Source organism: Clupea harengus, chromosome 8 (genome assembly GCF_900700415.2).
Source record: "Clupea harengus chromosome 8, Ch_v2.0.2, whole genome shotgun sequence".
In the NCBI taxonomy this organism is placed as follows: Eukaryota; Metazoa; Chordata; class Actinopteri; order Clupeiformes; family Clupeidae; genus Clupea; species Clupea harengus.
In genome coordinates, this window is record NC_045159.1 from 27,089,487 (window position 1) to 27,115,053 (window position 25,567).

Below are 25,567 nucleotides of genomic sequence, written 5' to 3' on the forward strand. Positions count from 1 at the left end.
CAGGTATTTGTCACCTGGACTATGGCTAATTGGCCTTTAGGCTCCTGATTTTATCATTCATATCATATCATTCTAGATGAAATTTGGATTCATATATATTTCAAGGATAAAACCGTTACAGAGTTTAATCTGCATTGTCTTGTACCCCCTCCCTCTCTCTCTCTCTCTCTCTCTCTCTCTCTCTCTCTCTCTCTCTCTCTCTCTCTGTCAGGCACGTGAAAATGCTGAGGCTTTGGACGCAGCAGCAGTCGAGGCGGCCCTGTCCCTGTGTGAGGACGCGGGTCACAGCCTCTCGGGCCCCTGGGACGCGGCCTCCTCTTCTTCCTTCAAGCGCTCCGACTCGGACTCCTCCCTCACCGAGGGGAACCTGGGTAAAAGAGCGGTGACCTATGGGAGAGCAGCAGCAGCAGCAGCCAGTGATTCCCAAGACCACCGGGGTGGTACGACTTCTTTTCCCGCGGCTCCTGGTTCGGGGACACATGCGCACACACTCCCCTCTGCCCTCCACGGTGAGTCAGACTGTGCTGCTCAAGCTGCCAGGGAGGACAAGAAGGAGAGAAGCCCCCGCTGCCCTGCTGTGACCATCAAATGTGAGACGCCTCCACCAAACACAGGTATGGCACACACAGACACATATACACATATATATACATGTGTATACACTATATATTTATAGACATACAAGCTCACAGGCACATTGGATTACTTTTTTCTATATCTTTTTTTGTGCAATATCTCTCTCTCTCTCTCTCTCTCTCTTTCTGATATTCAGATTCTATGACAGAAGAAGACCCTGCATTATTAAAGGTATTCAAGGTATAAAGCCCGCTCTAACACTAAAACCTTTGACAGACAAACTCCATGAAAGAGTAGCAGGTCTTGGGAGTTAGAGCCAAACGGTCACAGCCTTTGACTTTGACTTTCTCAGTCGTTTACCCTCTCAAACTATGGCAAGGAGTGTTACCTCAGGATGAAGTCGGCCGGAAACGGCAAAACATTTAACGTGGCATGACCGCCCACTCTCTCTTCCCTGACCTAGGAGGTGAAAGAGGAGGAGGAGGAGGAGGAGGAGGAGGAAGAGGAGGACATGGTGAGTGATGGCGCAGAAGGCGGTGTGGTAGAGCTGCAGGAGGGTCTGGAGGGCGAGCTGGCGGAGGAGTGTGGTCTGGGGGAGGAGGGGGAGGAGGAGGAGGGGGAGGAGGGGGAGCTGGAGCCCGCGGCCAGTGAGAGCGAGGACGGCTGCAGCATGCACACGGCCTCCTCCTCCCTTCAGCTCCACGCCATGGCTGACTCCATCCCCAGCAGCCCTGCGTCATCACAGTTGTGAGTGGCATACATAGAGACTCACAGACACACACAACCGCTCTCGCACACACACACACACACACACACACACACACACACACACACACACACAACCACTCTCTCTCTCTCTCTCACACAAACACACACAAACACACACACACACACACACACACACAGAAATATGACACACATACAAACACACACACACATAGATATGACGCACACATACACACACACACACATAGATATGACACACACACACACAACCTCTCTCTCTCTCACAGACTTACACAAGAGAGAAGCACAAGACTGACTTATTCACAAACACCTCATATTTTACCTCACATATCATGTCATCACTGTTGTAAATGTTCCATTTAGTTCCATATGCAGTGAGGACCAGGAGGCCATCCAGGCACAGAAGATATGGAAGAAGGCCATCATGTTGGTATGGCGGGCAGCAGCAAATCACAGGTATATTCCCCCCCCCCCCCCCCCCCCCCCTTGTCTTCAGTTTGGCTAAATAAATGCCCTCTTCATTCCCTGTTTGTGAGGATTCCTAATTGACCCATGCGTTCTTTTTTATTTTTTTTTCAGATACGCCAATGTCTTTCTGCAACCAGTCACAGATGACATCGCCCCCGGGTACCATAGTATTGTGTACAGGTACACATGGACAATGTCATTCAACATTCTGGATTGAATGTGCATTGAGTGAACAGCGCACCACTCACCACTCACCACTCACCACTGTGCTCTAATGTCAGCAGTTACACATACAGCCTATATATACACCTGTGCCTCGTCTCTTACACAATTTGTCCTTATTTCACACAATCGGGGTACAGCAGACCTGGCTTAGTTGTATCCATGATGATACATTAAAAAATGATTCTGCAATCTTCTTTACTCAGAGAAAAACTTACTTGTTGGACCAAAGTTGGTCCCAGTTTGGGCTCAATTTCTGTCTCTCCCTCTCCCCCCCCCCAGACCCATGGACCTGTCCACCATCAAGAAGAGCATCGAGATGGGCGCCATCCGCACCACGGCCGAGTTCCAGCGGGACATCATGCTGATGTTCCAGAACGCGGTGATGTACAACAGCTCGGACCACGACGTCTTCCACATGGCCCTGGAGATGCAGCGCGACGTGCTGGAGCAGGTGCAGCAGTTCCTGGCCACGCAGCTCATCATGCAGACCTCCGAGTCGGGCATCAGCGCCAAGAACCTGCGGGGCCGAGAGGCCAACCACAAGCAGGACCCCAACGACAAGGTGGGGCAGTGAGCCAACTTCAAGCGCCACTGTGCACACGTGGGTCTGGGGGGTGGGGGTGGGGAAAGATTCACGTGTAGAGACCGAAAAGCTCAACTCCTTGATGTGCGTACTTGTTTTAGTATGGCTATCAAGACAGGACCAGACGCTGTGCCGACGTAGATGAACAGATTATGTCAAAGGCAAAGTGTGCGCCTGTGCAGCTATGCGTGGGTAGCACCGCATGTAGCACCACATGTCCTCACGGTGTTCGAGTGCAGGGACTCGGCCTCTCTGCTAGCCGGGTGGCGCCGGGCTTTGTTCTGGTCGACGGATGTGTCATGCTTCTGCCCAGTGCAGCTTCACATGAACGTTGGAAGTTCCTTTTTTTAGGTACAGAATACAGAATGTGTGCTTTTTTTGGCATGCCTGGTTTTGTCCAGGAAAAGCTCACACAAATAACACAGGAAAAAAACGTAACAGTTTCTATAACGCCACACTGACACAAATTTCTTGTCTCGTTGCTTAACTGAGAATTTGTTGTTGCCGTCCACTCTCCTATCTGCACATACTTCCTCTAATGCAACTTCCTCCTCTCTCTCTACTTCTTAATGCGTCTTTTCTTCTCTGTCTTAAGCAATAATTCTGTCATTTGCTTTGTGTGTATGTCCTGTTTTTCCACCATCACTAACGTCTCTTGCGACTGCTGTCGCCGAGGCCAGAGCTTCTTGAATCGTGTGGCTGTTAGTGGTGAAAGGCATATGAACACCCAAGGTGATCTGATGAAAAAACATCCAGTGCATATAGAGTTGGCTGTTGCTATTGCGTAAACACTCACATTTCATTGTGAAAGACCTTTTAGGTCTAATAGTGTAATCTCATCATCATTGTACATTTGTCACAAAAAAAAAAAAAAAATCTGATCTTCCCAGCAACACCTTCCAAACACACAAGCAGTAATCACTAAATCCGGACCTAACGACATATTGTGATTGAAGCACAAGACGGGGAGTTTTATTGGGAGCTAGTAAATTTAGCTCAGCATTTCCTTTTTGTTCATCTCTTTCTCCGTATTCTGATTCTCTCTGACTCTCTTGTCTGTCCTCTCACAGGACACTGTACCTATGCCACCTCTCTCTGACTCTCCTGTCTGTCTGTCCTCTCACAGGACACTGTACCTATGTCCTCTCTCTGACTCTTGTCTGTCTGTCCTCTCACAGGACACTGTACCTATGTCCTCTCTCTGACTCCTGTCTGTCCTCTCACAGGACACTGTACCTATGTCCTCTCTCTGACTCTTGTCTGTCCTCTCAGGACACTGTACCTATGCCACCTCTCTCTGACTCTCTTGTCTGTCCTCTCACAGGACACTGTAGCTATGGCTTCTCTCTGACTCTTGTCTGTCTGTCCTCTCACAGGACACTGTACCTATGGCTTCTCCTGCCTTCCTTCTCTCTCTCTTTGTAAGTATATCTTCTAGAGCTTTCAGCGCACTTGGCAGTTCACTTTGGAGGTTTATGGATGGAGATCATCAATGGCCGCACAGCTCACCTCTATTCTGGGGGTCATGATTTGCTTTTCCTCCAAAATCATACCCCTCCCGAGGAATACTAATGATTTGTCTCTGCTTCAAATCTGAAAACACCAAGCAGAAGTCAAAGATTTGAAGTAAAAATGTCTTAAAGTAGCATAACGGAAAACAATTGCTAATCGCTAACGATATGCTAGCGGCTAAAACTAACGAAATCTCTTGAAATGTGTTGACTTTGACATTATGACAAACCAGTTAGTCAACAACTGTCCTAACACAGTCAAACATCAAGCAAGTGCAACACAAGACAAAGCAAGACGGCAAATAAGCTACTTACTAGTTCGGCAGACAGTAAAAACCGGGCGGCTTCAGGCAAACCTACATAACCTAGTCATTTGCCTACGGACCCTGGTATGGCAATGGCACGGAGGCGATTCTCCATATTAAAAGTCATTGTAGGGCCCCAATTTTTTTAAAGCTGTTATTTTAAGGTAAAACTGCTTATCCTAACCCTAATCCTGAAGTACAATTACTGCATAATGCCACTTTAATGATTAACTTAGTTGTTTTTTTTGTCTGTCAATGGGATCAATATGCATTTAAAAGAGTAGTTTAACAATATAATATTGATACTCGGTGCACAGTGTGGTTCAGTCATGCTATACTAAATCAGTCTTTTGGTGATCTCCACTCATCACCGATACTCTTCCCTTTCCCTAACACACAAACACTTGCAACACGTATATAAGCTGAGTTTGTCTGTACAGCTTTGTGACGTGTGGGTCCTCAAACCTTCAGGAGCCCCTGATGGAAGCATATGAACCAAACAGCTGGTTATGCTGACCCAAGCCCTATGGAAATCCAGATTTCTAACCATTCTAATGAGATGTTGGAAATGTAAAATGTTTTGAAAAGAAAAAAAAAGGAGTTGCATTGAAATTGTCTCCATGGAATGAGAATGTTTGTTTTATTTTTTTATTCTCTGGTGAATTTAACATCTTTTATGTTTCAGTTTGAAATGGCCACAAAGGCTGATGCTGTATTTGAAATCCTGTCTGTTTTACAGGATGGAGGCACAAGGGGGCGCCGTTGTGCCATGGAGGCAGACCAGAAGATGAAAAAATAAGCAGTGCTATGTTGTTGGGCTAACAGGCTGTTCAGGGCTCTCAACGGAGCTGGCCTCAGAGAGAGTCTGGGCTGAAGACAGACGCCATGGTTTCCAATGAAGCCTCCATGTTCCCTAATCTCCACGTGGAGAAGGGTTTTAATTCTGCAATCCCCCCTCTCCTGGCTTTTATAATGGCACTTCATTAATCCTCTGGATCTGACATTTCTTATTTTGGTTTTTAGGCAGTGAGAGGTTTTTTTTTTATTTGATTTTGTAATTGTTTTCCAACATTGTGTGCATGTCTGTCATAAATTGTGGATGTATGATGATGTGTTGTTTTGTGCAGTATTATGAACTACTGAACATGTAGTGCCTTTTTAGGTATCGAAACGATTTTGCCCAATAAACCGACTTCGGCTGTATGGTGAGGTCTCTTCTCACCATTCCCTCAGGTCCAAGTGAGTTTGTTTCTCTGGACACCAACATGTATCTTGCATCTGATCTAGATTGTATCCATGTACAAAAAGAATGACGCCTTCGACAGAGGGAATCGTTAAGAGATCGAGTAACGTTTTATTAAACCTTATTAAACAAAATCTTGCCCAGCGCAGACCAAATCAAATGCTGGTTTGGTAGCTGAGCAGGAAGGGGCGGGTGGGGTGGGGTGGGGTGGGGTGGGGGGTATTTATTGTAAGCTGGCATCTTACTCAGTTAGTGCCAGGTCCAACTATGAAGTGGACTTCATGCCTGTTTGTGCTATATCAGTGTTTTGAGTTCAGATTAATAACAAAAAAAAAACGTGACAGTTTTACAGACAGGCCAAGAACAGGAGGTCCAGACACGAAGAGGTCAGAACAGGTGACCGCTAACAGTCATTTCAGTAATGGGGAGGGGGGAGGTGGTGACAGGTGTGTGTTTTTCTCATTAAATGTGTGGAGCTCACTGCAACTGAGCCCTGGATGTCATCAAGCAAACAGGACATGGGGGATCCCAATGGCTGCATGCATCACTAACAGAAGAGTTAAAGTGGTGTGGAAGTATCGGAGAACGAACAGAGAAATAGTTTACAAACAACAACAACAATAATAATAATAATATGTGAGGTATCAGACTTTTTGGCAAAGTACTCATCGCACAATAACCATAAACAAAAGCTTTCGTCTCATGGGAGTAAAAAGAGAGTTAAGCTCTTGGGTCAATGTACCATCTCTAGAATATGTTCAAATTTGTCTTTCGCATTTAGTAGACCATTAGTTACTATCTCACCGAGATCTTTGCTACTCACTGTATTTCAGCGGTTCTGGCTTTATGTATGCCTCTGAGCTATATTAAAGTAATCTGTATTTGCTATGCTAGACGGTCATACACGTGTTTGACCATACTAAATAACTGAATTCACAGCACAGGAAAAAAGTTAATTAAATTATAATTAAATAAATACGTTTAAAACCTCTGCTATTAAAAATAATACTAAAAGCACTCTGGCACATAACCTAACCTAAAAGACAGAACTGTGATGAACAGAAAGCAGACATCCGAGGGTCAGTAAGCCTGAATTCCTTAATGTAAGGAAATTAACGGCCAATATTATCACTAGCACTAAATCACAGCCCCGTACAGAGGCCGAGTCCTCTGCAGTGTTAGCCAGGCAGGTTGGACTACTCGCTGGGTAAGAGGCTGTGTGTCTGTGCACTGCGCTGTCCTCCCGTGGAAGAGCAGAAGGCACGACGTTTCTGCTCTCCCATATACTACTGCTGTCGCCGTGCATGCGCTCTACAAAAAAGGACCCGCGCAGAGGAAAAAAATTCAAGAAGGAAAAAAAAAAAGAAGAAGAAGAAGCAGAAACGACAGGAAAAAATAAATAAATAAACGGGACGGATTATTCTGGGGTGGTGCTGAGGGGGAAGCTGCAGCCTCATTCTCCTCGGTGGCGACCCACGAAGCGGTGCAGCTTATCACAATGCTCCAGCTTCATGGTCTCCGCCTTCTGCTTCAGTCGATCGTCGCGGTACAGCTGCCCAAGGTTGGCCAAGTCCGATTCTATCGGGGGGGGGGGGGGAATACAGTTTGAAGGTTCAGAATGGTTTCATTTTCAAACTGACAAACAAAACTGCCACACTTGTATTCATGTTGAATAATCGGATTCAGTCGTTTATAGTGGTGAAAACCAGAGTCCAAGGGCTGTTCCTTCCGTGTCTTTATTTCTATACATCTATCAGAATGGGTGAAAAAAACGCCCTTCACACACACCATTATACCCATTAATGTTCTAGAAGTTTCCCAGAGAGGACTTATGTGTAAGCACAAGCCGGATGAAATGTCAGGTAAGTTGATATGGCAGATTTGCTGGGCTTATATCCAGTAATGCCCTTCCAAAGACTTTAATGAGACACTAAGGGCATATTGGTGTGAATGCAGGGGACGCTTCTTCTGAAGCCTATGATTACTAAATAAAGGGGTACTTCGATCCTTTAATGTCAATAAGCAAAGTCTTGTTAATGCTCACATCATTACCAATGTGAGGTCTACTGAAACACCATTCCCATTTGATCACATTTCCACTGTGTGATTTTGTTTTTGCATTGCTTGCTACTCATCGGCACACAAGCTATATACAGTTAGACAGTTAGTTAAATCTGTTAATCTTATCATTAAACATTTGATTCAAAGGGTTACTATTACACAACTATACAGATCATGGTTTGCTCTACACAGTTATGCTCTACATAGTCATTTCTCCAGGATCTGAAGAGTCAAAACAAATCAACAAACACTTTAATTAAAACACAAACAAACTCGAATCCGGCCCGATGTCATTTCTCCTGTCCACTCCCCACCTCTTCTCCCTCTCATTTCCTGTCCCACTCTTCACTAATCTATCAATTAAAGGCATAAAAGCCCAAAAACAAATCTTTAAAAAAACACAAACAAACTAAAACTACAAGCAAGGGGGTATAGCAAGCCCCATGGTAACTGTCTGTAAGGATTTCTGACCCATGTAATGAAATCAGGTTCTACATCAGATCAAAGCAACAACAGTATGCAGTATGTTTTTATAGGCCATTAGTTTTGGTTTAATCTTCATATTGAACTGTGAAGGATATGGTCATGTGTAGGAATGACACACCCATCATTCCCACTGGCCACCCAGGATATGCTCCCATGTAGCTCTATGGTCCTGGACAGACCACCCCACAAATACATAAAAAAAATTAAAAAAGGCTTTCACAGTATGGACACCCGTTAGCATGCCAGCAAGCTTGCTGCTGTTGGTGTTTGCAAGGTTTTTGCATGCCTTTTTTTTTTAGATCAATAGCTTTAAAACCAAAACTCCTTATTGCTGCTTTGAAATGATGCAATGAGCAATGTGACACAGATGTAAAACAATTGCCCTTTTCTGAATGCGTTATCTTTATGCATCTCCTTCCTTGAAGATCTCCTTTTTCTCCTTGAAGTTTTGCCACCTGAGTCTCTCAAAAATGGCTGCCTCTGAACACAGATTTTGGTTTCTATTTTACACAGAGTCAAACTAATTACCAGTCTGTCAGTTTATGCAAAGCTAGGCTTCCAACATTATGAAAACTATATACATTATGAACATGGCAAACACTGCTGTGGAAAGCCCTATCAAAGAAGACAAGCCACACGTCTTACTTTGTTGTTTTTCTTTCCAGCAGCTGCTTTGAAGGTGGTCTATGTAGTCACTCTCTATAGTCTTCTCCAGTTCATCCAGCGAATGCCCACGATACTCCTTCTGAAAGCCTTTATCCACGTAGTAGGGTACACCCATATTTTGGGTCTCCCGTGACACCACCAAGCCCATGGACCTGTTGAGGAGGGAGAAATCAATACTACCACACCACTCCAGAAGACGGACATCAAAACACACTGGGCAGACTCTAAACACAAAATTTAACATACACAGAAAGAGGTATAATGTCCAGATAGTTTTTAGCAGAGTAAATTATAGTTGACAGTGCATCTAACAGTCTTTCTAACAGTCCAAAGGCTTAGTTGTACCTTGGACAAAGCAGAGAACTTGTTCTCTTCCAAACACACTCAACCAATCCACTGAAATCTACTTCTACCCATCATGGGACATGAGACACGTGGTGTTGCCATCTGGCGGAGGGGCAGAGCTGCTACTTCCTAACAGCTGGCAACAATTTCAACGTGACTGATTGGTCAACTAGACTTTGGTCACCAAAGTCAAGAATCTGACTACCAGATCTGGCAGAGGAAAAACCTCAGCAGAACTCAAAAATGCAATGAACAGTCATCATCAAGTTTTTAGGATAAGTAGAAGACATTTGTTTGTTGAGGAAGTATAATTTAGCCTTAAAAGATTATTTTACAAGGTTTCGGCAAAACAAAACCCACGGTTTATAGAAGAGACTGTATGGAGGGTTGGTGGCCATCATCTGGGTAACCACGGAAATCAGGATCAGCACCAGTACGGGAAGAAGCTGTAGAAAAGCTGTAAAAGTGTTCTGGAACACAAAAGGAAATCTTGAATTAAACCAGTAAAGAAACAAAACCCAAGTATACTTCCTTTTGTATCCTTCTCTACAGTGACTTCACTCGCTCACACAATGGGTTGGTCCTGACTAAGAACAAAACATGTGGTGTAACTCGAGTGATGTAACATACGGGAAAAAGGCCTTGACTGAGTTGGTGCTGTACTCCCCGATGTGATGTAAGCATTAGAGCTGTGCGATATTAAATATAGCCGACCTGACTTTGGTTCTCCTCCACCCCCTCCTCACGCCTCTCATACGCTCTGCGTCGCCGTGGCTGCTGGTAGAACTGGGCGTAAGAGGCTCCTCTGTTGGTGTACACATGGATATTGCCTGCAGGGGGGCAAGGCAACATGCAACATCCAACCATTCGGTTGATTATTCAGGTTTTGAGTGTCTACGACTTTATGAAGAAAAAGAAAAAACAAACAAGCATTTGGTGTGTCGAACCGTCAACCAGTCAAGTGGCTCAAAGCCTTATATAAGGAACCCAACAAAAAGTCAAACCGAAATTCATTCATCCGCCTCTAAACAAGCACAGCCACACTAGTTTGTCGGAACAAACCTGCTAACCTGTTGGAAACCTCCCTCCGAAGAACATGTTGAAGAGCTCCTCAGGGGATATGTCCGCCTCGAAGTCCCTGTGGAAGGAGCGGTAGTGGCCGTGACGGGCGTGAGCGGTGGGCTGGCTGGTGGCATCGACCGGGCCTTGTTCTCCATACTGGTCATACTGCTGCTTCTTCTCAGGGTTGCTCAGCACAGCATATGCATTCCCAATGGCTAGAGCAAGGAAACAACATCAAATGATAAGTGTCATTCGATGGCCTTTAGCACACACAAATAATGACCTTTCTGATACTCAGCATATCCCTAGTCACTAAAGCATCGGTAATTCCACAAGCCTTTCTAATCAATGGGGGCTTTCTACGATCCGATTTATCTGATGCAGATGTGTTTCCATATCAAATTCATTGTCATTTTAAGTCATGAGACAACTTTCAGAGAAAAAAAATGAAATAATAAAAAACGTACATTGATTCACGCATAAAGAAAATCAATCCTCACCCTTTCACAATGCAACACACACATCTTATTTTTCCTGCATGGGTCATGTGACGCGCGCACACACACACACACACACACACACACACACACACACACACACACACACACACACACACACACACACACACACACACACACACACACACACACACACACGGTAATCAATACAGTTCCATCTCTGAAGATGATTGCCAACCTTTGAAAGCGTCTGTGGCCCCAGGGGCACAGTTCTTGTCTGGGTGGTAGCGCAGAGCCAGCTTCCGATACGCCTTCTTCAGGTCTTCATCGGAGGCCTCTTTTGACACGCCCAAGATCTCATAGAAGTTTTTACATCTCTTTATTCTGCAAGAAAACGGAGAAACATAAGGTCACCTCTGAACTTAGTTTGAATTGAATTTTACTGCCAAAGCACTATACGGATAAAAAGTTAGCAATTCTTAATGTTTTGTTATGAAAATGATCACAGGACATGGAGAGAGGTATAGATAGACGGCCATGTTTTCAGAAATCATCAGCATCAAGAGCTATTTGTAGTAAAAAAAACAACAACAACAAACAACATGACAAATGGATTGTTATCCAATCCAATGGTTACTCCCAATAGCAGGGCTTTGAGTACCTGAGCACTCCTTGGCGCTGCTCTTCCGTGAAAGTCTTGCTGTCATCACTGGTCCCCTCCCTCCTGCCCTGAGTGAAGTCCTCCTGTTGTGGGTTGGCTTCAGATGCCCTCCATCCAGGTGGTGGGGTGTATGTGCGCTCTGCTTCAGGACCGTTCGTGTCACCCTCCCCCACAATGGCATCAATTAGGACTGCAGTGGCAGCATACAAAGATTAGGGGGGGGGGGGGGAACAAAAATGCAGTAAAAAACACAAAACCCTCCGTAAACAAAACGAGGAAACAATAACTTAGAATGGTTAGATAACTAATATTAACTGTAAGTACACAGTAACAAACAGTTACACAGGATTACCTCACTATTCTCAACTACATACATGTTCATAATTTCCCATAATCGCAGAGCAAATTAGTAAACTGGGTTTAATTTAGATCACAGTGAATTTAAATGAAGAGCATCCCTCACTCACTTCCCTCAAGCGAGTAACATTTAGGCTACCCCATTCTTTTTTTTTGAGGGAAGCCTAACAGAGGTTGCAACCTACTTACAACGTATTTTTGACACACTTCCAGCTATGACACATTTAATGATACATCATCAACACGCTACACAGAAGAAAAATTAGGGACATCTGAGTGAAACCAAATGGTAGCTATGATGCTAAGATGACACCTGCCCATAACTTGATGCTAAAAATGGAACACCAGACTAAATCCGGGGTGTCCATTTCACCAATGTTACCACTTCTGTGCTTGATGCTAGCCATGTTATCTAGCTAACCGACCAATAAAATGAAGAACTAATTGGACACTTTTCAGCTACAGAGGTGAATGACCAAATGTTAACTGATCCACCCGCATATTGCATAACAGAAAACATCCAGACGTTGCACTTTCTATTTCAGCATTCATGACACCCAACACCATAGACATATATATGTCTATGCCCAACACGGCTAGCATTAACGTTCATTATCCAACCATGTAGCTTGCTAGGTAACGTTGGCTAGAAGCATTACCTCTGGCTCTGGTCGTGGGGTATGTCTTCTGGGCTTCATATAACAGTTGAAGTGCTTTATCTCTCCGTCCAGATCGCAAGCATAGCTTGGCTTTCTCTACTAATCTTTCAGCTTCTTCTTTCTCCATTGATGTTGTGAAAATTCCTCAAGTTAGTGGTGGTAACACCAAAGGCCCAATGTGAGCTAACGTTAAAGCTAGCCTCTAAAATAATGAATCTGACAGACGGAGACTGGCACCGTCTTGATGGACATGAAACTGCCGATGACAGGTTGGTTAGTCAGGCAGCAAAACGATGTCTTCCTGTCCCAAAATATGTAACCTCATAACACCCTTGGCTAACTCGCTAGCCAGCTGCCTACCAGGCTCGTTAACAAATGTTAAGCTAGCTGGCTAGTCAATTATCGATTATTAGCTATGTTGTTTAACACACAATTTCGCATTGTCATTTTCTGTCATTTAAAATTTCTGTTCCGCTTCGTTGCCCTTCAACATGAGAAAATAATTAAACAAATCAAATATAACACAAGACTACATGAAACCTAACACCAACACACTCATTCGGTCTCATATCTTGCTCCATGTCCGACCAACCTGACAACCGGAACCGGAAATTATGCCCAAACGACGGCTGGGTTTACAGATAATGGTGTCTTAACGTTTTATGAAGACTTACCTTACTAAATTGATGAAATTGTTTCAAATATGTTTTGTGATTAATTCAAACAGTTTATGAATAGAACAGGTGTAACGGAAACGTGTTTAGTGAACTTTGTGATCAACAAAAACATTTTACTGATTTTCCTAAAGTCACTAGCCTATTTAGGAAAATTCGTGTTTTAACTCTTTTGATTATGTTAAAAACGACCATTATTGTTCTGAATAAATTAAAAAGAAGTATTTTACATAATACACAGTAATGAGTAACACACATTGAATGGAGGTGCATTAGACCTTGCTTGTCTTTTCATTTGCTGCTCACATGAATGCTTAGCCTCATTGAATAATGCCGAAGGCCAAGGTTGAAGTCAGGTAAACTGGGCCATTAGGTAAAATGGGTCATATCAAGTTGAAATTACTGCATAGTGCTTTAAGAATCAACAGCCAATGACTCCTCACTTATTTAAACTTTTGTCAACACTTCTTGACATGTATCAACTGATGGGTTTGGTCAAAAATCGCTTGGCGAGGCATGGAATATCCACACAGATCGGTACAAATGCAAGGGTTGGCATGCTAAGCGGTAGTTTTAAATAAGGTTGAAATACATGAAATGAACAAATTAAAGGCTAAAAGAACTGCATTTTAACTGTATTGCTGGATGGTACCAGATAAGAATGTTTATAGTAAACAAATAGATTATTCAGAGCTCAGTGTGTTTGATAAAAAGGGCCACAAATTTGACTTTGACCAGAATTGACTTCAAGTAAATAACATAATTTGTCCCCCAAAACATTAAAATATTTTGTACAAAAGTTAAGAAATAAGCCTATATATGTCATATTCTTATTGTTGGCCATAAACATGACACAAATAGTAGTCTAGTGCCCATACACATGAAGTGCACATATGCCACAAATAGTAGGCCCACTCATACGCAAACGCATAGATGGTGCTCTCTCACACAAAAAAAGTTCAAGAATGCTCAAATAAGAGTTTATCATATTTAATTCGGTGCAGCTCTATTGCCATGCTATTGCTGTGTATTCATAATATGAATGACTTATTAACTGTTTATATTGTTAGCATATAAGACAGCAATTCTGATAATCACATAATACCACCTAATTTATGCAAGCACATACAAACACTGTTATTTTTAAGTATCAGATTAAAGGAAAAAATTGAATACAATAAACAAGTTTTAATTTCATTTATTAGAATTATGCAAACTTCTGTTTAATTTCAATGGTCCATTTTAGCCTGATGCATGGTCCATTTGACCAGATACGCAACATGTTGACTCAGAAGGCAGACATTCTGTGCATAAACAGCTGTTGAGCTTAAAACATTATTTTAAAACTTACTTTTGCTTCCTATTTTCAACAAAATTGTAGAGGTGAGTTGAGTGGATTTTGGTTTTCATGCACATTTGACCGAAAAAGTGGCCCAATTTACTGGACTTCACCCCTATACAACAGCATACCCAAGTCCTATCGTTGCATTAATAACACAAAGAGACAAAACAATCAACTACATTAATGGAAATACTCATCAGTAGCCTAATACAGAGGGATTTTTTTTTTTTTTACAAAACTGATTTGGTCTGGTGTTGCTGCAGACTCTTCTTGTTTTCACCCAGCTGTAAACAAAGAACACTCTGCATGAGATGTCTGACAATAAGAGGATTAATATAATTAAGTGTGGAGTTAGTATTTGGAAATAACTTCTGGATTAATCCTTTTAAACATACATATAAGCATTCCTTTTTTTGCGGTACAATAATGTTTAATGCCATACTAATATATTTGCATTCATTGAACACTTTTGAAAAAGCCTCTATGTCTGGTGCTGAATTATTTCAATCTTATACTTTACCAAAAGTAAGTTCAGCCTCTGATGTGAGTTAATCTCTGTAGACCTCTAGTTCGTCATTGTCTAATATGGTGCTATGGACGGACGAAAGACGAGGAGAATCTGTATCTGCAGAGACAAACAGGATATAAGCATTGCATGTTTTTATGCATACTGTTTCCACAGACATTATTCTCTCGGTTTCTTTTCTTCTCTCTGTCCCTTTCTTTTTCTTTCTTTTTCTTTCTTTCTTTCTTTCTTATTTTCTTATTTTCTTGTCTGTCTTTCTTTCCTGTCTTTGTCCTCAGTATGTTCTTTGTTCCGTGTTTTCCCAGCTCTACCTATTCATGAATATCACTTGAAAAATCAAAATGAGATTATTTATCACTAGTTAAACTTGAGAGTGGTGTAATGTGCTTACCAGTTTCTGTGTTAATTGTCCTCATAGAGACTAGTGTAATGCTCTCTTTCTCTCCACTGGTTGTAACATTGCTGAAAGAAATGAAATCAATATAGGCCATCATATATATATACATAAAATAGTCAATCAGATTTTGCACAATTTTTTACCTACATTTTATTACTAAAATATTATTCTATCGTCATGTTTTGTTATTTAACATATTGCATTTATCCTATTAGTTGCATACTGTGTTTTTCCCCCGGCCTTGTCAGTCCCCAAAAAGCAATGCCTGCGATTACTTGTTTTTGGTCATTGTGGAATAGACTATACACTCGTCAATCTAATGTATGGTGTAGATGTGCGGTTTGTGCTGATAATTACTCAAATTGCCATACTACCTTAGTGCTACGTAAAGAATAGCTAACAGTATACTAATTTACATAATTATGGCATACATATGTTTTTAATTCTACAATTCCCTGGGCTACTTAAACCTCCCCAGGTTTTGTTTAATATATGACACTAATCCCTATAAATGCCCATTGCCTGGTTGAAACTCATACCTCTCAATGACAGATTCCCAACTTTTTTTATCTGTTAAGAACAACAACAAAAAAAGTTATGTCCTGAGGAATTTTCCTTTCTTTTTCAAATATGGGTGCAGAAGACAGACAGACAGACAGACAAGCACACACACACACACACACACACACAAACACACACACACACACACACACACACACACACACACACACACACACACAAACACACACACACACACACACACACACAGATTACACAGGCCAAGTCACCTTTTCCCTCGTTGTTATTGCACTGCCCTTTCATATTTACAGTTGCCACCAAAATCACCATGATGATGATTAGGATGAGAATGAAGGTCATCACTCCTTTAACAGAAGAGGATATCCATTTCATATGAAAGTTTAAGTTCAGATATCAATATTAATTAATATATGAATCATTATTATAATATTAATATGAGAGACATTTAATCATGAGCCATGTAGCACGACCATGAACCATACCAAAGGCCACCATGGTGAGGCTGCTTCCCGGCTGTGTAGTCGGAGAAGGAGAAGAAGATAATAATGAGTCCATTGCATTTTCCTCCGGAGATAGGGCTTGTGTTGTTGCCCTTGACAACTGTGGACCTAACCAAGGGGAGAAGTGTATTGAAGACACACGTTAAAGATATAGTATATTTTTTGAGTTGGAGGAGTTCCAGTCTGGTGGTGCCATCCCATTACATTTATTTAGGTCTTGTAGGTCATGCAGTTGTTTTCGTTGGATAGACATCGGTCATACATATAAGCATAAGCAGTTACTTATACGCCTCGTTAATTATTTTCAAAGTGACAAAGAAGGAACGGTGTGGAGAACTGACTTGAGCTGGAGCTAGATTGATGCGGAGTAGAAGTTATTGCCTCATCTGGTGGAGAACCTGGGCTTCTTGTGGATCTCTGTGATGTTGATGTTGTAGAGTGGATGCTCATCAGTATTCCTGCAATATACTTCAATAGTCATTATATTGCACAGCCTGCAGACATCAAACAAAAGTTCCCTGAAATGAATGGTTAGTTACTAACTATACTGCAATTACTGAGATGAATTTAATTGGATTAATTACTTTCCTCACAAGGAGAGGGAGATCGTCATGATATTATTAGAAAATATCAATCTTTAAGGACATTAGGCATTACGCAGTGACACTTCAGTACGGGGAAGAAACCGTGCCACATTATTATGGAATCATAAAATGAAATGAATTGAAGAGTTAAATACTGAACTAGTGTAAAAAGTCAAAGCATCCATCTTGTGATTAGGTAGTGATTGCATGAAATTGAGGTGCAGTTCCCACATACTCCTGATACAAATGCAATGAAGACAGTATGGTCACATGAAAATTGTAGTGATTTAGTGTTCCCTTGCCAAGTGTCAATGCGTTTAGTAGTATGAATTTCACATTCATTTCTGACATGAATTCAGCCTTATAATTTCAAAAGGCAAAAAAAGGACAAAGAAACTGAAACACCTTGTTTTAGACCACAATAATGTATTAGTATGGTGTAGGCCTCCTCTTGCCACCAACACAGCATTAATTCATCCTGGGAAAGACACAAGTCCTGCACAGTGACCAGAGGGATTTTGAGCCATTCCTCTCGCAGAACAGTGGCCAGGTCAGTACGTGATGCTGGTGGAGGAAGACCTTACCTGACTCGCTCCACCAATACACCCCAAAGTGGCTCAATAATATTCAGATCAGGTGACTGTGCAGGCCATGGGAGATGTTCAACTTCACTTTTATGTTCATGAAACCACTCTGTCACTCTGTCTGGCTGGGCCTAGGGAGTGCCACGATCATCCTGCAGCCCAAACCATGACTGATCCACCCCCATGTTCCACTCTGGGCTTCTCCCCACTGTAACTCCCCCCGGATGTGGGAAAGACAGTGAGGGTGGACTCATCAGAGAACAATACATGTGTCCACGGCCCAAGGTTTGCACTGCTAGTACCATTGAAACCGACGATTGGCTTTGGCACGAGCGACCAAATGTTTGACTATATAGCAACCCGACCATGAATATTGACCCTGTGGAGCTCCTGACAAACAGTTTTGGGGGAAACAGGAGAGTCGAGGTGCGCATTTCATTCTGCAGTGAGTTGAGCAGCTGTGGTTTTATGTTTTTAATTCTGCAGTGAGTTGAGCAGCTGTGGTTTTATGTTTTTTGGACACCATCTGGGTTAGTACCCGGACATCCCTTTCAGACAGCTTCCTCTCGCGTCGACAGTTACTCCTGGATGTGGTTAGTCTTTTGTGGTGGAATGCCGACCTTACCCTGGATACCGTGGCTCGATACACCACAAAGACTTGCTGTCCTGGTCACATATGTGCCAGCGAGATGTGCACCAACAATTTGTCCTCTTTTGAACACTGATACGTCTCCCATTATGTGTGGATTGCAATGTTGTATGTACAGCAGCTGTGCTATTGCTCTGCTAGTTCAACCTTCTCATTCTGCTCTTACACTAAGGAATGTGATATCAGGGAAGGAAGGCCCACAGCCCACGCATATAGAGGTGCGAAACCTCAAACTATATTGGCCAGTGTTTCAGTGTCCAACCCCTGTACTATGCATACTGTGCCATAGAGTTCACAACACTGCCATACCTGTTAGGCCCGTTGTTTGGTAGACCGGTGATGCTGTAGAAGAGGTCGAACTTATGACAGTGGTGCTCCCTGGGAAAAGATAGCGACAGCAGAGCATAGTCAATTCTGATATCACTGTCATGTTTTGGAGCAGCAGTACGGAGTTCTGGTCTAAAATGAATAATGGCATGCAGACACCACCAACAACCCTGTTGGCACTGATAGAAGCTGGCTAGTATGCTAACAGGTGTCTTTTGGCGATATGATTGGCGATGGCATTGCATTTTCACGGGTTACAATGCTTAGCATTGGGTAGCTAGTGGGAATGACAGGTGTATTTATTTGTCCTTCGCATGACCATATTCCTTCAAAATGAATTTAAAGATAATACCAAAACTAGCTGCTTTTAAAAACATACCCCAAAATGATACAATTGTTGCATAGTATTGCTACAACTGAAAGTTAAACTAAATGTTTATCAACATTAGCTCTTTGGGGTTAAAGGACTATGAACCACCTGACATACGCACAGATGTTGACTCTATAGGGCCTTAAAAGCCAATCCAGTGGCAGGCTTGCACCCATGCCTTTGAGTGTAGTGTGGAGTGAAGATTAAAGGCAGAATCTCCAATTCTGGCGAAAGGTTGTAGATATTTGCACTCAACAGCCAATCATATTACACCCCTCCCTTTCGTGCCCCTGAAGCAACGTGTTAATCGACTGGAACTATGGCTTGGTCCAAGCCTTGTTTCCTATGTACAGAGCCAGGACTGTGTACAAACTGTATTTTTTATTTTCTTTGCACTCACACTTAACTGACAGCTAGAGGAGAGTAAGGAGTAATAACACCTTTAAGAGAATGATGAGAAAGGAGATACAAAGGATCTTGTCATACAGAGGGACACGCAAGAGACACATTCAGAAAGATTCAGACATTTCTCCGAAAATTTGAAACGCTCACTCACTGAAGAAATCAAACTGTCTTGTGTCACAGCATTAATGAAGGACACATATATATTAAAAACAACATTCAACTAATCAATCACAGTATATAACCATAGGAATGTACTGTGAAGCCTATAATCTTATACGTGTGTAGAAGAAGGCGTGGAGGAATTACCTGTTGTATTGACGCGTGGGGTTGAAGTTACAGTGGCTCCTGGATCCCCTTCTCTTCTCACGGTACTTGTGGTTATTTTCTCAGTCGCAGGACTTGACAGGATTGTTTTTTGCGATGACGTAGGTTGGGACGCTAAAATGTTCTCATCATGTCAAGTTATTCCAAAACATTTTCTCAGTAGAGTAAATAAAATAAAAATAAAATTTCTATTCTGCATTTGCTTCACAACACTAAAATGATAAAACAAGTTTCATTGGTGAGGCTAAAAAGCTTTCATCAATAGCGATGGCACACTCATCTGTACGGATGGGCCCGTGAGGTACTGATTACTGATTAGTTGGGATTAAGATTACTGATACATTGGTTCCAGTACTTTTAATTTTGCTTATAGGATTTGTTTTTAACTTCATTTTAAGTCTATGGATTGTAATTTCCTATAACATGTACTGTAGGTCAGACAAAACTGTGCTACTAAACATCTTCATCTTCAAAGCAATGGACACTAATGAGTGATAAAAACATGACCTACCTGCTGAAATATACAGGAGAGGCAGAAACATCAGGGAATATAGGAGGAAATCCATTTTTTCATCCAATGACGTTTTAGTTTTAGTTTATGTTTATGTAAGTAATTAATGTACTTGTACAGATGTCTGTGTATGTATGTATGTCTAATATAACAGGATAACAATAAAAAATGTCCCGTAGTAGAAGCTGCTGTCGTTATGTGTAAGAGTATATGTAAGAGTGAGATGGACCTGCCTCTATGACTATTCTGCTCCTATGACTCATTTGAAAAGTGTGTAAAGCATACTAGTGTGTGAGTGTGTGTTTCCAGCTTAATGCCCAGTCCTGTTTGTGGAGATAGGTGGGTGCAGTTGGGCCTGATGCCTTTTCCTTAGCTTCCTGTGGAAGAATAGCAGGATGCAGATGGAATGTTCTCATGGAAAACATGGACCTCGAGTGAAGCTGTGATTGGTCAACGGTTTTGTAAATCAGGTTGAGATCAAGAGCAAAGATCCTCTTTTTAAAATATTCTCTATTTTCTGTCTGTCTGACGGCCTGTCTCTCTCTCTCTCACACACACACACACACACACACACACACACACACTCATGTTCACACACACAGGCTCTCACACACATACACACATTTAACTGCAACTGCTGAGAGAGGTAATTCTGAGAAAAAGACAGGGAAGAGACATTATTAATTCATGCATATTTTATTCAAGAGTAAAAAAGTGATTTGTCCCATAGGGCATGCTTACAATGTGTGTATCATTGAGGAAGTCAAATGCGAAAACTTAGTTCAAGAGAAAAATACCAGAAAAAATAGCCACAAGTTAAATTCATGAAAGTCCTTCTTGAAATAAACCACATCTCGACCAAACAAGGATCATAAAACAGTGAACGGAAAATAAAATAATATTAAGCTTAATTGAATAAGAATATTATCAATTATCATAATGAGAATATATTTCTTTCCTTTTAAAAGTGAGACACAGGATTTCATTGTGTCAGATTTGTTTACATCTGAATAAACCATGCGATCATGCTTCGGCAGCCTGAATGTTGCTTTTCACTGAGTAATATGTTCATTCACACTACTGAACAACTTCTCTACACCGACTGAACAGAGAAAACAGAGAGGTTTCACACCTTAAAAAGAGCTCAAATGCCTGTACAGCAAACAATACAAAAATAAAATCAACAATAACAAAATAATATGGATGAAAACGTGGAAGAAACAAAAAATAAAACAAAGAGTAAATGATTTTAAAAATAACATATAAAAAACAAAAACAAAATTTTACAAATATAATTCGAAGAGGGAAATAATTCAAGTCTACCATACTGAAACACATCACAATTATAATGTCACATATCAATAGGGAACTTAATTGCATGCATTGATGCGTTCCATACTGTAGATGCTATCAAAAATCATTGTCTTTATTATTGTCCATTAGTTGTTAATAATATAATATATTTATATGTATTCATATGTTATCATAATTTATATACGTATATATATTTATTTGTCATACTATGTGCATTCTTTCTCTTGAGTTACAGGCGTGTGAAAAACAATCAGGCAGGTGGTGCCAGTGGCGAAACTCAGTGGTCCTCTTGCGGCACCTTTTTTTCTTCTGCGCATCCTGGACAGACCGTGCCTACAGTGATGACTCCACACGGCCAAGCATACGCATACGCAAAAGCACCCCCACACCCTCTCCCGTTTCAAGTCGTGGCATCTTACCAAAAAAAAAAAAAGAAAGAAATCTACAAATCAAAATTCTCAGGTAAGATTGCAATGCGAGTGTAATAAAATGTCCATATTTTCCTTTTCAAATATCCTTTCTTTAAAAACATGATTTTTGAAATTTGTAAATTCACATTGATTAATACTAGTAGCAAAACATGTTGAGTAGTGAGATTACGCCTGGATGAAATGAACCCATGAGCAGAACCCATGGATGAAAACTGTAAAATGTGTGCGTGGCATTGGAATTGGAGCTGTGGTGGATCAGCCTTCTCAGAGTTCTAATCCTTAAATCCTGCCCACTTTAAGTGGGCGGAGTCAGAATGGATATGCTGGGCAAGAGCCCCTGGGGCAGCCCACCTTCCTGACGAAAAAAAACCCACTTCCTGTGCTCCACGAGCCTCAAATCCCACCTCTCACCCCCCCCCCCCCCCACCCCCACCCCACCCTCCCACCCCCTATGCTTAGTCCAATGACCCCCTTCCCCCTGCTGACAGTGGGAACTCTTCCCGTTAGCAAAGGTGGCACCGTTGCAGCTCTCAGACGCACAGCAATATCTGTCTTCACCAGCTACAGTGCACAAGAGATCTGAAAATGTTTCGAGTTTATTTCTCTAATAAGAAACTTGGAGCAGAAGTGTAATGCTGATGGACTTGGCTATGTTATTTTTTTGTTTGTTTGTTTGTCTGTCTGTTTGTGTTGTCAGTACTCTGAGGCCTTAAATAACAGTTTGGCGAGATCCTGCAGGGTTTGGCGCTGCAGTGGTGTCGGCTAAGGGTGAAGGGCACGGCAGCCACATCACTGGATGTTGCTGTTGTCGTCTGTGCCGTTGGCCTCGGACATGTTCATCTTGCCCATGGAGTGGCCCACGTTGTTCACCCCATCTCTGCGCGGTGGCATGCGCTCGTTGATTCGATCCAGGCCTTTGGCCTCCGTGAAGCCGCTGATCTTGTGCTGTGGAGAGAAGCCTCGGATGGCTGCGGAGAGGCCAGACACAGGGTTAGAGACGGAAAGGAGCACCTCCTACCGCACATTCAGATAGAGTGCCTGAGCCATCTGTAGATTTTACTGATAGAAATCCCTGTGACTGATCTCCTTGGCCTGTTTTGCAATAGATCAGAATTTCTTCTTTTTTCTCAGATGCAGTTCGAAGCAAATCATAAAGGAGCGACTATAGTTATAACTAGTTGAGTATGAGTGACCAGAACCTTTGCATTTTTAAAATTCCTGCAACCTAAAAGCCTACTAATGCATCTAGATCTCAGTTCTAGCGCTGCTTTCATATCCATACTAGAGAATTCCCATTCCCTTTCTTTTCCTGAGGACCAGGATTCTGATTGTTGTTAGATTCCTGCAACCTAAAACCCTACTAATGCATCTAGATCTCAGTACTAGCGCTGCTTTTCATGTCCATACTAGAGAATTCCCATTCCCTTTCTTTTCCTGAGGACCAGGATTCTGATTGCTGTTAGTTTTAGCATGGAGGGTAGTTAGAGCAGAACTGTTTGCTAGGCACTCCATGTGCTTTTTCACATGCTAAGCCAGAGTCAATTAGAAAATATAGCATCTGAAGGAAAGCATATATCAGATGGGAAGTCATGCCTATGCACGTAAAAAAGAATCTATCATGCATTTCCACCATGCATTTCATTTAAAGCATGTCGGTTAGTAGAATGCCGCGTAAAGAGACTTCAAGTCTTCAGGACAAGACTTCAAGTACCTAGTAAAGGTTTGTAAAGATACATCTTTAATTGGTAACCCATTTACTCTGTGTAATGATCCGTTTTAATGGAAGAACAGACAGTTTTACACAGCAAATGAAGTGCCACCTAAAGCACCTGTACCTCCAACTCTTCTATTGATAATTTGAATGAATGAAGTTATTTCTCTGAAATGTGTGCAAAAAGTGGAAGGAACAAATCAAAGAAATATCCACTCCAGGAAATTATATTATTTTAAAATGTCAAAACTGTCAAAATGTGAAAAATCCATGGCCGATACCCATACCCCATCAGTATATCAGTGTGTGGATGCGTATTGTTCAACTGTGGCCCTATCATTTGCCCTAAGGTGAATGGATGCTAACTGTGGCCCTATCATTTGCCCTAAGGTGAATGGATGCTAACTGTGGCCCTATCATTTGCCCTAAGGTGAATGGATGCTAACTGTGGCCCTATCATTTGCCCTGAAGTGAATGGAAGGGAGAGGTTTGAAGATGGGGCCCAAGTTTACCTTCGCCATCCTTATCATCATCCTCCTCGACGGCTTCAATGGCCTCAATGGTGGCTGGAACATGGGGGGAAAGGAGGCGAGTGGGTTACTCCTGAACAAGCCATGCAACAGCGAGAGAAATGCAGTAGCAGGGAACAGCAGCAGCTGTGGAAAACCAGGCTGGAGGCATGCGGTCACACCAACACACCGTGTGCACCGGCCCCGGGTGGCCACCTGCCCGTCCACACTGGGGCTGATGCCCCACTCACATACAGCAGGGCTTACTGCGGTTAGTATTACCAACACTCACCGGGTTGCCATAGGGGCACACTGGTGTAAAACATGACTTAACTTAGAAAAGCAGGGAGGAATAGGAGAAGACAGAAAGACAGAAATGAAGAAAGAAAGAAAGGAAGGAAGGAAGGAAGAAAGAAAGAACGAAAGAACGAAAGAACGAAAGAAAGAAAGAAAGAGCAAAAGAAAGAACCGGATGAGGGTGTAGAGACGCCCAGGCCCAGAAGAGCCCCGGGCCCGCTGCTCACCACTCTGTAAGGTCTGCTTTCCTCCAGCCAGGATTCCACTGGGTAGCATGCCGGTCGGGGTCAAACCCTTCAGTGTCAGCACGTTCTCACTCTCCTCTCTAAACACACACACACACACAAACACACACACACAATAAGTACATGTACCGTTACACATTACAGTGTGCTCAGTGCCCCTTTCGGAAAAAATGAGGGGTGCTTTATTACTTGGGCAGGTCTGGGATGTATCGCTGGGAACAGGAAGGAAGTGCACACTCACCTCAGGACTTGGAACATCTTGGCCATCTTCCCAATGGCACGGATCTTGTTCCTGATCACCTCTTTCCTGGCAGCTGCTGCATTGGCTGATGAGAGAGACATGCAAGGCTTTGTAAGTTTGCCTGGGCCACCAAATAAATATACATTCTTTTCTCGTAATAATTTCCACACTGTACAGCAACAATCCCTCAGAACGTCATTACTGTATGCATTTTTTGTCACTATTTTTTTTTTTTTAAACCGAGGTTGAATGTTTAGTTATGTATCGCAATCAAAGTATAACGTGACTCTCACCATCAAAAGCCTCGTCCCCATCATTCTCCATCAGCTCGTCGTCGGAGCAGATGCTCAACACGTTCACCAGCATCTCTGTGACTGCGGGGTGGGTCAAAGAACAAAAACACGTCAGCCAAAGGTTGAATTCTGTTTCCGTGTGTATGAAGAAGAGACTTCATACAGGTAATGTTTAAAAGCTTTAGGTCTGACTGTGGAGTGCCCACAACAACAAATCTGAAACATTTCGAGCTTAACCTTTCTTTGGTGTACAATACAAAAACAATACAGTAGATTCTTTGGTGGTCAGGATGAAGAGGATGGTATTGGGTTCTTTGGTGGTAAAGATGAGGAAGATGGTATTGGGTTCTTTGATGATAAAGATGAGGAAGATGGTATGG

General features: G+C 42.3%; 4 protein-coding genes across 9 annotated transcripts in view; 1 reads left to right on the top strand and 3 right to left on the bottom strand.

Moving 5' to 3' along the window:
* Nucleotides 1-5,647, top strand: part of brd8a (bromodomain containing 8a) — a 13,482-nt gene extending 7,835 nt beyond the window's left edge. For 3 of the 5 annotated variants that reach the window (XM_031572581.2, XM_031572577.2, XM_031572580.1), the window contains 8 exons: nucleotides 212-614; nucleotides 773-816; nucleotides 1,040-1,323; nucleotides 1,687-1,779; nucleotides 1,903-1,971; nucleotides 2,296-2,578; nucleotides 3,976-4,020; nucleotides 5,155-5,647. In XM_031572581.2, coding sequence (XP_031428441.1) covers nucleotides 212-614; nucleotides 773-816; nucleotides 1,040-1,323; nucleotides 1,687-1,779; nucleotides 1,903-1,971; nucleotides 2,296-2,578; nucleotides 3,976-4,020; nucleotides 5,155-5,214 — 1,281 coding nt within the window. In that variant the 3' untranslated portion in view covers nucleotides 5,215-5,647. The remainder of the gene's footprint in view (nucleotides 1-211; nucleotides 615-772; nucleotides 817-1,039; nucleotides 1,324-1,686; nucleotides 1,780-1,902; nucleotides 1,972-2,295; nucleotides 2,579-3,975; nucleotides 4,021-5,154) is intronic. The other 2 variants (XM_031572578.2, XM_031572579.2) reach the window with 2 other exon arrangements.
* A 98-nt stretch (nucleotides 5,648-5,745) lies between these two features.
* dnajc18 (DnaJ (Hsp40) homolog, subfamily C, member 18) lies at nucleotides 5,746-13,029 on the bottom strand. Its single transcript, XM_012824989.3, has 8 exons — nucleotides 12,414-13,029; nucleotides 11,398-11,587; nucleotides 10,975-11,120; nucleotides 10,287-10,493; nucleotides 9,931-10,046; nucleotides 9,577-9,686; nucleotides 8,851-9,023; nucleotides 5,746-7,236 (listed from the first exon to the last, which is right to left on the bottom strand). Exons 1-8 carry the CDS (start codon nucleotides 12,538-12,540, stop codon nucleotides 7,112-7,114), a joined length of 1,194 nt encoding a protein of 397 aa, XP_012680443.2. The 5' UTR covers nucleotides 12,541-13,029; the 3' UTR covers nucleotides 5,746-7,111.
* Nucleotides 13,030-14,269: 1,240 nt separating this feature from the next.
* ecscr (endothelial cell surface expressed chemotaxis and apoptosis regulator) lies at nucleotides 14,270-20,510 on the bottom strand. The gene is made up of 10 exons (XM_012822471.3): nucleotides 20,147-20,510; nucleotides 19,618-19,749; nucleotides 18,519-18,587; nucleotides 16,734-16,850; nucleotides 16,375-16,500; nucleotides 16,141-16,236; nucleotides 15,892-15,922; nucleotides 15,347-15,417; nucleotides 14,950-15,054; nucleotides 14,270-14,713 (listed from the first exon to the last, which is right to left on the bottom strand). The coding sequence occupies exons 1-9, from the start codon at nucleotides 20,199-20,201 to the stop codon at nucleotides 14,978-14,980; spliced, it is 774 nt and encodes a 257-aa protein (XP_012677925.2). The 5' UTR covers nucleotides 20,202-20,510; the 3' UTR covers nucleotides 14,270-14,713; nucleotides 14,950-14,977.
* A 1,973-nt stretch (nucleotides 20,511-22,483) lies between these two features.
* ppp3ca (protein phosphatase 3, catalytic subunit, alpha isozyme) overlaps nucleotides 22,484-25,567 on the bottom strand; it is a 37,373-nt gene continuing 34,289 nt past the window's right edge. Inside the window, exons 10-14 of one of the 2 annotated variants that reach the window (XM_031572582.2) lie at nucleotides 25,188-25,268; nucleotides 24,895-24,979; nucleotides 24,636-24,733; nucleotides 24,115-24,168; nucleotides 22,484-22,859 (exon numbers count right to left, since the gene is read on the bottom strand). In XM_031572582.2, coding sequence (XP_031428442.1) covers nucleotides 22,681-22,859; nucleotides 24,115-24,168; nucleotides 24,636-24,733; nucleotides 24,895-24,979; nucleotides 25,188-25,268 — 497 coding nt within the window. In that variant the 3' untranslated portion in view covers nucleotides 22,484-22,680. The remainder of the gene's footprint in view (nucleotides 22,860-24,114; nucleotides 24,169-24,635; nucleotides 24,734-24,894; nucleotides 24,980-25,187; nucleotides 25,269-25,567) is intronic. The other variant, XM_031572583.2, reaches the window with a different exon arrangement.